Raw genomic sequence first — 12753 nt, forward strand, 5'->3', positions numbered from 1 at the left:
AAGTTTAAATTGCATCAAAAAACATCCATCCCAACCGAAGATACAGCCAATTTAAATATAAAACACTTTAAACACAACATAATTACCATAAATCCGATCAAAATGACGTTAAAACAATCTTTGCACGTGCATGTGTGCATTAAAACACCGTTGCTATGGAACGTTTTGGTTGTTACCTAAATTCCTATTTTTCATCTAATTTGCACGTGGGCGGTCGTACAACATCAGAAAGAATTCTCTGAATTATAGTAGAGATATCCATTCAGCAATCCACCATAAAAGATAAAAGTCATAATATCAATATTTCTTAGAAACAAAAAAAGATGCAAAATATTAAATAAAAATTCGTATAAGTTTCTTTGAAATTAGAGATTCACTCTCAATACTCATAAGCTCATATCATGCAAAAGATATGAAAAAATGTCCTTTTTAAGTTTTCAATATTCTGGGATTTCCTCCTCGGACCAGGCTATCTTAACCGGTAACCCACTAACCGCAGACTCCTTACAAGCCTCCACTACCTTGCTCACAGCCCTGGTCATCTCTCTGTCACAGACAACTCCACCTTACCCCTTACCAAGTCTACAAAATAACCCAGCTGGTTCTTAACGCTTGGTCGTAATGAGATGGAAGGAGTAATGTAACGGAGTGCTGGTGGAACCTGATGGGTCACTTGTCACCAGGTGGTTGGGTCTGGAATGTTCACAGTGCAACATACCAAGAGGTCCAAACACTTCCAGCCTCTGATCGTACCCGTAGCTGGAGTACCTGTTCAGGTCTATCGTACCCAGAGTACCGTGCTTGAAGGTCAGGAGGATTATCATGTTGTCGTAGTCGTTGTAGTCGGAGAACTCGGGTATTTGAGCGTTTCCAGCCACAAACACTTGTACAGGAACATCCCCGGTAACCCAGAGTAACAAGTCAATATCATGAACTGAGAAATCATCAAATATCCCTCCAGAGGGTCCGATATAAGACAGGGGAATGACTGGAGAGTCTCTGCTGACTGACTTGATAGTCTGAACTTTACCAACAGCACCGGCCCTCACTTGAGCCTGGATGTGCGAGTAACTCGGATCAAATCTTCTGTTGAAAGCACAGAATAAAGGTAGGTCAGCCTGAGCTGCTGCCTGGTAACATTGTCTTGTTCTCTCTAGACTATCTGATATAGGTTTCTCACAGTACACCGCCTTATTAGCAACTACAGCTGATAATATGAGATCTACATGGGAAGCAGTGGAGGACGCTATGATAACAGCCTCAATACCCGGGTCAGAGAACGCGCTCTGTGGATCACATGACACTGTCACATGGGCTGGTATCCCGTGCTGCGCGCGAACCTCACCAGGGTCCTGCCGGGGAGACAGCACCACGCAGCAGAGCCTCAACTGTGTGTTAGCTCTGATGTTGGACAGGTACATGACACCAATACGACCTAGACCAATGAGAGCTACTGCTAGTGGCATGATGCTGTCACGTGGTGTGATGCTGTCACGTGGTGTGATGCTGTCACGTGGTGTGATGCTGTCACGTGGTGTGATGCTGTCACGTGATGTGATGCTGTCACGTGGTGTGATGCTGTCACGTGGTGTGATGCTGTCACGTGGTGTGATGCTGTCACGTGGTGTAATGCTGTCACGTGCAATGTTGTCACGTGGTGTGGTTGTAGTGCCACGTGAGGTGTCACGTGGTGTGGTTGTAGTGCCACGTGGAGTGTCACGTGGTGTGGTTGTAGTGCCACGTGGAGTGTCACGTGGTGTGGTTGTAGTGCCACGTGGAGTGTCACGTGGTGTGGTTGTAGTGCCACGTGGAGTGTCACGTGGTGTGGTTGTAGTGTCTCACGTGGTGTGTCACGTGGTGTGGTTGTAGTGAGGGTGGAGTAGGGTGAGTGTGTTTTAAACCTTGCTGTTGCCATCTGGAGGAAAATAGTTGTTATTATTGTAAACTAATAACTGCATAAATACTATGATTTATTTTCATTTGACGAATAAAATAGTGTCCGGACATGATATGGTGAAAGTCTAATATCGTTTTAATTTTCCTGATTGTTTAGTATTCAGATCACGGTAAAATGAAGATAGCTTTGAAACAATTAAACTGGATGAGAACACACCTCTTACATACAAAATATCAAAACTCAAATAAACATATTTTAATGAAATAGTTACGTACACCAAATTTTCATCTTTTCATACAATTCATCGCAATTTAAAATTTCAAGGCAAGAATCCGACAACCTGGGCCTGTCTCTATACGGAAGGAAAACAATAACTCTTAATTAACTACTAATTAGCCACTAATTAACTCTTAATTAGGCACTAAACTGTAATTCTAAGAAACCCCATGAGCCGAATAGTCTGACGCCCCCGGAGTTTTGTGGTCCTTGAGCTGTGCGGATGATTCGTAGGTACATATCACAACGCCACGTTTCTGAGCCTGCCCGGGTATTGACAGTGAATATAAGCAGTGAATCACTAGAGAAGTGGATTTTACAACCATAGAAAAAGTTTGGGATTTTAGGAGACAGATGAATAAAATATATCAATTATCAAGCAACTAATGAGCATTTACCTCCGAAAAGTCACCCCGCAGCCCGATGTAACAGATTTTAGTTTCATCTGCTCCAAAGTTCTTGTCAAAATAGAGGGACAAACTCTCACAGTTGTTGAATCTTGCTACCCTTACCAATAATTTTGTTAAAACAGTCCGGCAAAAAAAGTATAACTACTTGTATAAATAGAGACAGAAATAAAATAATGTTGTGACACTGAAACTGGTCACAAGATTGAATGTAATCATTACAATTAACACTGTTACAGTATCAATTGAGTAATTGGTAATTATGGACATCTTCACATCAAGTGTTTAACAGTAAACAGTAAATAATTAATCACATAATCACATAATTAATCACATAATTAATGACATAATTACTTGGTCTGGTACTCCACTACACCGTCCTTGTCGTGCTGTAAATCGAACTCCTGTTCAGCGTGTCTACCAGCGTCATCAAAACTAACCGGTACTGCGTTCTTAAACCTACACGTGCATTCCAGTGTGACATACACGAAATATACACGTGATATACACATGATATACACTTATACACATGATATATACACATGATATACACGTGACATACACGTGATATTATATACACATGATATACACTTATACACATGATATATACACATGATATACAAGTGACATACACGTGATATTATATACACATGATATACACTTATACACATGATATATACACATGATATACACGTGATATACGCGTGACATACACGTAACATACACGTGACACAACTCGATACAGTTCGGTGTGGCAATTCTACGTTGTTTTTTACATTATTTTGCTAATCTCGAAGTTTCATTGATATAAAAAGTTGTGAATGTTGGGAGAAAGTTTTCCAAGTAAACTCACACTTTTAGATGAGAAGGGTCACTCTCCCCACCGCCACCTATAACTATAATCCCTTTTAACTTGACACTTCCAGTAAAGAGAAGTTGAACAGTAACTCCTCGTCCAAATCACTCTCTACAAACTGAAAATATCCAAGTCACTCTCTACACATGTATGTAACATGTATGTAATTAATTTTGTTCCCGATAAGACCTTTGGACGTGAGCCTACAACAACCTCATAGAAACTACCCAAAATAGCTCGCGCTACAAACCTTTGATTTATCCTTCCTCAAATCCCAGGGTTTAAAAACGCTTGCTCCAGACCCCTCTATAGTTTCATTGAGACAGTCCAAAGTCTGAAATCTATCTTTGTGTACAAGCTGTACTCCCTCCCTCGTTCTGGATCGTCGTGTTGGTGAGCCTCGTGGCTACAGCATGACATGACCTGTTGTGGTATATTGGTTAAGTTATAATACTACTTACTACTACTACAGCATGGTAATTTGAGGTGCTTTTCTACAGCTTGCTTGTTTGTTTGTTTTGAAAGTTTACAAATACTTTGTTATAATATAATCATGAGGAGGGATGGGGAGGTTCAGGGAAATGATAAAAACTCTGACTTACTCCAGAAAACCAACTCTAACCCACTCCACAAGTTCCTCACAAGTTTCAGATGAAGATCCCACACTGCTCCAAGTAATTTTTTGTTTTGATACCTATAACATCCCTAGCTGAAGATCACTTATATGTTTTAAACAAATCCAGGTACCAATAATCATTTCTTTCAGATGGATGTTTTCTTCTTAAACTGCTTTAGTTTAAGATGGAAGACAGTCAAACTGAAGATTCCGGAATCTTATCCGTTTCTTTGTTCAGTGGTCCACCAAACCACCACAAATACCTCACATATCACCAAACCACCACAAATACCTCACATACCACCAAACCACCACAAATACCACACATATCACCAAACCACCACAAATACCACACATATCACCAAACCACCACAAATACCTCACATACCACCAAACCACCACAAATACCACACATACCACCAAACCACCACAAATACCTCACATACCACCAAACCACCACAAATACCTCACATACCACCAAACCACCACAAATACCACACATACCACCACACATACCACCAAACCACCACAAATACCTCACATACCACCAAACCACCACAAATACCTCACATACCACCAAACCACCACAAATACCACACATATCACCAAACCACCACAAATACCTCACATACCACCAAACCACCACAAATACCACACATATCACCAAACCACCACAAATACCACACATACCACCAAACCACCACAAGTACCACACATATCACCAAACCACCACAAATACCTCACATATCACCAAACCACCACAAATACCACACATACCACCAAACCACCACAAATACCACACATACCACCAAACCACCACAAATACCACACATACCACCAAACCACCACAAATACCACACATATCACCAAACCACCACAAATACCACACATACCACCAAACCACCACAAATACCACACATACCACCACACATACCACCAAACCACCACAAGTACCTGTATGGGTCACGCAGCGTTTCCATATCTTCAACTCCCACTTCAATGCAAGGTGAAATGATATCCTGGCCAGCGGAGATTTATTGTAAACTTGTTTAATCTGTAATAAATGGCATAAAATTGAAATTTTTGTTTAACTGAAATTTTTGTTTAACTGAGGTGAGGGTATTTGAGTACACTGCACTGCACGACATCTCTTAGCAGGTCACTATCAAACTCAATATTTTACCCTTCAGTATTGTAGTTACATAGCTCTTAGCAGGTCACTATTGAAAACTCTTTTACCCTTCAGTATTATAGTTGCACATTATATTTTTCTGCTGTTTCAGCTGTTTCCTAAGTAAAATGACAGTGAAATTGTACTGAAAGCATCATGTAGCCTCCAGGCTCGACAAACCACGACAAACCCTGACAAACCCGGAATATCCCGACAAACCCTGACGTGTCGAGATATGTCGTATCATGTCGGGCCCACCGGCTACATGATGCCTCCCTGGGATCATTTCATCCGTAAAATTGTATACAATATAAAATAGTACAGTAAAATATCTACAAAATTTACATAAACAAATCTAGGAGACCTCAAAGCTCGTCTTCTGGGGGATGAGGTTGAAGGATACGCCTTGCAGTTCAAGATGTTGGGCTGTTGACCTTCCTCTGATTCCCCTCAGTGCAATGAGTGTACTCCTTAACAGATCAAATCTGAATCGTGTTCTGATATGATTTTTGACTTGGCTCTTGACTTCTTTTTTGTGGTCAGCTATCATCTCAGAGACACGATCTACAAACACTGTGCAGAGCGGTCCCATACCTCCGGAGGTTGTGAAAACTAGAGGGACAAAGGATCCCTTCTCCGACTGAAGTACTCTCTCTTCAGACAAATCTTGCTTTTCATTCTCATGATCTCTATAGATCTTATCTAGTGGCTTAAATGTATTTGTGTCACAGTTAGGATGTGTGACGCTGATGTCATAGAATGTTCTTACAAAAGGTGCATACAATCCGACAGCTGCTACATCGAGACGGGCTTCATCCTGGGTGTTGGTCTTTCTTGAGAATGAGCTTGGTTGGACTGTCAGGAGTGCTGGTTCTATCCTTACGTCTTTACACTTTGCTTCTCGGAGGAAGAGAGCAGCAGTGTCTCTTATGGCATTGTGGCGCATGGAAACATATCCACCTAGTTTACAGTCAAGGGCGTGGTAGATACTGTTTATATTTCCGCAGGCACATTTAGAGGGCACTCCTTGGATCTTCCAACCATAACGTAGGCATATGCTGTCTTAGAACTCCTGCCTGTTCAGAACATAGTTGAGGTCCTTCAGTGGTAGTGTTTAGAGTTAATTTGGTTTTATATTAGAAGATTTAGGTATATTATTATTGTATATTACCAGAACGTGGTAACTGACCTGAAGAAGAAGAGGGCTGAACAGTCTCATCTCAACCACTACATCCGTAACGGGAAGGTCTGTAGCCGGGTTAAGAAGACACCATGATGACGTAATTCGTGTTTCTCGGACACCGATCAGTATAATATGTACTTGTAGGAGTATTTTAAGAGTTTACGGACGTTATCTGTATTTGAAAGACAATTATATTATATACATACATTATTATTTGATTGTTTCACACTTTTCACATTTCATAATTTTATTACTAGGTGGAGGTTATGTTATTGAGAATTTGGGCGGCCAAAAAACTCCTGTTCTGAAAGTTGTCCTTTGTACTTGTTTCACTGACCCACGCTTTTTAGCATTTATCCATTTCGGCCCATTTTATATGTTTGTTCGAATTGCTGTACATTTGTATACTTGCTATTTTGTAAAAGTTTCAAATCAAATCAAATCATGTATGAATTCTTGATTAAACATTAACCAGTAAACAGAGCTGGTTCTCAATCAATCGACAATTTCAAATTTTTCATAATTTCTAGAAATTTTAAATTTTATTTTAGTTCCATACCTAACGACGCTTGACTCTTGGAGCTATAAAAGTCTCTTCATTTGATTGTCGATGAAATTTATTGTTTCATTGATAAAACTTATTGTTTCTTTGTTTAATTTATTAAACAAATGCACCATGCATTTTAAATCTTTATACTATCTTCACAATTACTTTAAAACCAAATTAACTAACTCAATTTCAAAGCATAAACAGCTGAAATATCGTTTACATTTACAAGCCTGTCGCGTGAGCGCGTTTGCTCTATCCAAAGCCCTTGCGCTTGCAGTAGTAGTGAAACAAGCGCGCCCGCAGTGGCGTGAAAGCACATGGTTAGGTGAATGCGTGCGTCTGACAAAAATGGTCATTGGTTATTTGCTCATAACGACATAACTTGTACTTGTTAAGAAATGATTTTCATGCTAAGTAATACGTTTTATTTTATTAGTATTATGGTCAGTCTCCGTGGAGAAAAAGGTGCGAGAAAAAACATTGTTGATATAAACAGTCTAGATCTTAACTTGGAGCCACAAGGCCAAGGGTAAAAAAAATGTTTGATTGTTAAGGGAATTTTTTGAATTCTTAAAGGGTTGATTTTATATAGGGTCATTGCTATATTATGTGTATATTGTTTGAATAATTTATATTAATGTATGTATTATGCTGCCGTTTTCTCAGAAAAGGCAGTAAGTCCATATTTGCCATTTCGAGATATTGCGACTTTTGCGTTTGTGATTTTTCCTCCGCTTATTTTTTGCGTACGATCGAAAGTAAACACGTTGAGTTATCAATAATTAGTCAAATTTTAATTTGTATAAAAAATTAAAGCTTTGTGCCGTTCATACGCTTAGATATAACCATTTTTATGCCAAATAATCGAGCTAATTTTTCATATTGAATGGACTTACTGCCTTTTCTGAGAAAAATGTGACTTACTGCCTTTTATGCAAATGATCTTTGTTCGAATATTTTCTGAGAAGGCAGTAAGTCCAAGGCTTATACGCAATTATTGAGGCTGGATAAATGTAATTTGAGGATTGAATTGTGTAATATAAATAACAAGGTACATTCAAATTCTTCCATTTTGTTATGATAAAACTAAATGTTTATAAGAAATCATAAATGTAGCCAGAAATCTTTCCGGTCAGTTGGCATAAGCGGACATAGCTTTTTAATAATATCCTGTTTCCTTTCATTGTCGAGAGGTGGTTGCGCTTTGACAACTTGGGAGCTCATGAAACGCCTTTCGGCTGCCATATCCCTGAACCTTTTCATTAGGAAATCTGCGCAAAGGTACTCAGTTGCTTCAAAAGAGCGCTTGAAGAACATCTTTGCCTCACCAGCTTTAAATTGTGCCTCGCAAACTTCGTCTAGGAGTGGTCTAGAGTCTTTGGAAGCCTTTCCTTGAGAGAGTCCAGTTTTCCAATCCAAGAAGTCATCTGACCCCATTTCAATGCATATACCCACCTGTCTTATACAGTGCAGATAATCATTGAAGTCGTAGATGTTTTTAATCTTTTTGAACTCTTTTTCCACTCTAGCATGGAAACTGTCGGCAGCCATAAATGTATGCCCAGCTTCAAAGAACTTGAACGTGATGCTAGAGGGATTACTGGTAGCCTCTTGCTCACCCATGAAACATGCCATAGTTGTAAACAGGGTCCAATTTTTGTTTTGAGCCGAACAGTTGTCCAACCAAATGACAATGTGCGGGTATTTTCTTATTTCTGGTAACCGAAGAATCCTGAAATGGTAAACATTGGTAATGGTAGAGGTTATTTTAAACAATCATTTGCCAGAAGCTGTAAGCGTACTACTGAACAATAGCACTTGCTTTGGTAACATATTGTATTAATGCGTAAGTTCCTTTCTAAAATATCTTCTGCTTACCTCATAAACGCGCTTGTGATATCTTCGTCATTCCTCCCCATTAATGCCTGATGCCAAACAACTCCGAAAGATCTCCCACTACCAAGCTCGCTGAATGTCTCATTGTAGGCAACATATCGTTTGGTGAACACCGCTGTTTTCACCCCACTAATCTCGGGAATCATCTTCACCTTCTGCAGATCAACTGCAAAGAACAGTGTGTTAGAAGGTAGTTGTTGGGCAGCATCTTCTTTGTACAGTTTCCGGGCCATGGTGTACTTTTCCTTGTGTGCCTTTTGTTCGTCACAAGCTGGACATGATCCCGTTGTTCCTACTGAACACTCAGAATTTTCCAGATGTCTGTCGTGCTTTAAACATTGTTCGCACTCCTCGTGTCCTAGCTTTGCGAAGGATATATTCATGGCCTTCACCTCTCTGAAATTAGTTACATTGTTTTTACAATGAAGATACGAAGTCAAACAAATCATAGAATGTATTAAAACAGTTGAGTCTTTATTTAATGATTCAATTCTTACCTATAGTACGAAATGTAGCTGAGAGAGTCTGCAGTCCGACTTTTATAGTCGTTGAACATATCCCGTATCGTCAGCGATGGGTCCAAGTAAAGCCGCTTGGGAGCATGCTTCCGCCGATAATGGGATATGCCAGGACCGAAGCTGTTGATGTGCTTCTTGACTTCTTCAATCTGCACAGCAGTTACCTTCTTCCGGTTGTTTCCTCTCTTTCCAACCATAGTTTGGCCTCGTTGATCTTTTACTGTCGAAGAAGACCGGAATACAGTTAAAATCTTGTCGGTGGCAAATCCCAAGGTTGCCAAAAACATTTCTTGGCACACTTCAGTGGTGCTAAAATAATATGTATATACGGTATCTCGTTTACAACGTTCCTCTTTTCTGGGTCTTTTTCGAACCACTTCACATCTTATCATGTGAGTAGCTAGAAACATTTTCTGTTCCTCGTAATCAAGGGACCAGTAATTTAACCAAATATATTTCCTTGCCTCCGTTGAGAATTTGGTGAAACACTTACGTCTCTTGCAAGTGCAAGGATCTCTTAGTAGATGCTTTGTTGCAACTTTTTTCCGGACAATAGATTCACTGGAGCTGTCACATGATTGTCGAGTTAAAGCGTCCACTGAGGTTGGCTCTGTTTGTTCTACTCTTTGAACATCTTCTACCTCTTGTTCTACTCTTTGAACATCTTCTACCTCTTGTTCTACTCTTTGAACATCTTCTACCTCTTGTTCTACTCTTTGAACATCTTCTACCTCTTGTTCTACACTTTGAAATTGAACATCTTCTACCTCTTGAGGGTGTTCAGGACGGTTGTCCCATTGGAGGTTAATTGAACTTGTGCTGTTTTCGTCCATCGGTGTCCATGATGACTCCTCCTCCATAGGTGAACGAGCATTGGTTTGATTATCCAAATCTGCAAGGACCACATCCGCAGTGCTGCTGTCGGCCTCTTGTGTCAGTGGTAGTCTTGATCCCACTGGACTGGAACGTAATAGCCTCGAAAAAATATCTGAGTGTGTCAATGTGGCCGACGGCCGATCCTGTTGTGATGAACTACCAGCATCATTTACACCCCCTGCTCTTGACAGTTGATTCAGCTGCCTAGACGTGTAACATTTCAAGAAGTCTGGATTAAAGTTCATGACGCTGCAAACAAGATTCTCTACAAAAGCAAAGCAAGAAAGGGAAATTAGCAGTAAGAACAAATTATTAGTAACCGTGCCACACATCGTTAAACGATGATCGTTTCGATAATAAGGGATCTAAAACGATTCACTGCCAGTGTTTTATAACATGGAGGGGGTTGTTGAAGCATATTTAAGTGATACAAACGTTCTGCTAACATACATATCGGTCTACAAACGAGAAATTAGAAAGCCTGCCAAAAGGCAGTAAGTCCCAGTTCAGAAACAATTTGTTCGGTATTGCCTAAATAATTTCTGAGAAAAGGCAGTAAGTCCGGACTTACTTCCTTATATCAGAAAATATTCAAGATTTTCTCAGAAAAGGACGTAAGTCCGGACTTACGTCCTTCTCTCAGAAATTATTTAGGCAAAACCGAACAAATTGTTTCTGAACTGGGACTTACTGCCTTGAAAATTGCATGCAACAACGTTTCCAGACATTAATATGTAGCTCATGTTGTAGAGAATTTTCTACTGAAAATTTTGATACCAATATTGCCATATTTCGAAAAATTGGACTTACTGCCTTTTCTGAGAAAACGGCAGTATGGTCAGTCTAATAAGCGCCAAGCGCGAGCACAGAACTTTTTTCTCCGATTTCAATAAATGTTGTACCAAAATTTGTTTTAAAATGGAAATAAAATGAATTCACTGTGTAGAAATTTTTGTTAAAAATACTACACGGCGCAGCTTGTTTGGCGTGCTTCTTTCACGCAAGTTTTTAGTTTTTGGCTTATAACATTTTCAGTTATTATCACATAATTATAATGGCACGTAATCAGCTCATCGACGAAACTTTTAGTATCAATGTTTGAAGATTTAAAGGAAAATTATTTTCAAAATTTTTAAATCTTAACGAAAGGTTCCTTTCTTGCTTTTGTGTAAAATTCGTCGAGCAACGATCTCGATGGGTTAACATCGTCAATCAATACGGATGATGATTAATCACTATACACTCTACTGTCCCGTGACTTTTTCAACCCCTTCTCTACTGGTCCTGAACGACTATTTGAAACCCTAACCCTTTAATCCGATCCCAACCCTAACCCCAACCCAATCCTTAACAAAAGCATATGCTGAAACCCTAACCCTAACTAGATATTATCAATTATACTAACTTTCTTATAGGTCATATCACGTGATCCGAAACAGTTTTTCGCCAATATCTCTGATCTTGTCAGGGAAGCATTTAAACTTTATATTATGCATAGGGGTGATTCGGAATCAGCGTCCGAAAATACATCGATTGAATTTGGTTTCAAATGTCGGGGGCCCTTTTTACGGGTGATACTCGTAAAATATTTGTTCCAACTCAGCGCGCGTCCTGTTAGGTTTTAAACCTACAAGGCCAAGGGCCCTTTTAAAACAATCTCGAAGATCGACTGTAGAGTGATTTAGCGCACAATCGATGCCTTGCGGCAAATTTTCATTATTCACAGTCAGAGGCAACTTTTGGTACCAAATTTATCAAAATCAGAGACAAAAAATTCTGTGCTAACTTATGGCGCTTATTACATAGACTATTATTTGAAATTAGCATAAAAAGTACATTAGTATAGCTTACTTTCACAATCCCACAGCTTATTCACATACTAAAAACGTATAAGCATATCCACGGAACGGTCCAGATCTAATTACCACCCAACCTAAGCGATTTTTACTTGTAGCGCGATTCCAAATGCGTTTATACTGGGCCGCGCCGTGCATCCATGAATAATGTTTCTTTTGACCATTGTTAATGGTCTGGCCCGGCGCGCGCTACTTCGTAGCACTTGCCATCGAAGAAAGCAGCGCGCGCTACTTCGAAGAAATTTAGACGAGTAACATCCGTCAAATGTTTCTCGCAATCTTCGTTATATCGGCAAAATGCGCCACTCAGCTCACAGGATAGGAGGAGCAAAGTGCAAAAAACTGCCACTAACTGCTATAAACTGCTACAAACTGCTACTAACTGCTACAAACTGCCACAAACTGCTACTAACTGCTACAAACTGCCACAAACTGCCACTAACTGCTGCAATTGCGCCCACGCATTCGCGCACCGTCTGCAGCAGTTTGTAGCAGTTTGTAGCTTCACCTAACCATGTGCTTTCGCGCCAGTTCGGGCGCGCTTGTTTCACAAGTCAAGAAAAGCACCTATCCACGAACCCCGATGGGAAGGTTCGTGCGCGCGTGCGCAGTGCTGACAACAGCGTATATGTAGCGCTGGTAGTCTTGGCA

At 40.0% G+C, this 12753-nt stretch overlaps 3 protein-coding genes across 3 annotated transcripts in view; all 3 read right to left on the reverse strand.

The window, feature by feature from the left end:
* The window catches only part of LOC134822809 (chitooligosaccharidolytic beta-N-acetylglucosaminidase-like), a gene marked incomplete in the record, with an annotated part of 941725 nt that overhangs the window by 52233 nt on the left and 876739 nt on the right, over nt 1-12753 (reverse strand).
* Nucleotides 1-12753, reverse strand: part of LOC134822812 (prefoldin subunit 1-like) — a 112423-nt gene that overhangs the window by 23036 nt on the left and 76634 nt on the right. The window lies entirely within an intron of this gene.
* Nucleotides 2117-4287, reverse strand: LOC134822810 (PITH domain-containing protein 1-like). Its single transcript, XM_063834076.1, is given in 8 exon segments — nt 2117-2436; nt 2572-2680; nt 2935-3039; nt 3434-3512; nt 3515-3554; nt 3687-3767; nt 3770-3859; nt 4039-4287. Coding segments are annotated over 7 exon segments (606 nt in total). The 5' UTR covers nt 3857-3859; nt 4039-4287; the 3' UTR covers nt 2117-2331.

This window comes from Bolinopsis microptera, chromosome 11 (assembly GCF_026151205.1).
Source record: "Bolinopsis microptera isolate Bmic1 chromosome 11, MBARI_Bmic_1.0, whole genome shotgun sequence".
In the NCBI taxonomy this organism is placed as follows: domain Eukaryota; kingdom Metazoa; phylum Ctenophora; class Tentaculata; order Lobata; family Bolinopsidae; genus Bolinopsis; species Bolinopsis microptera.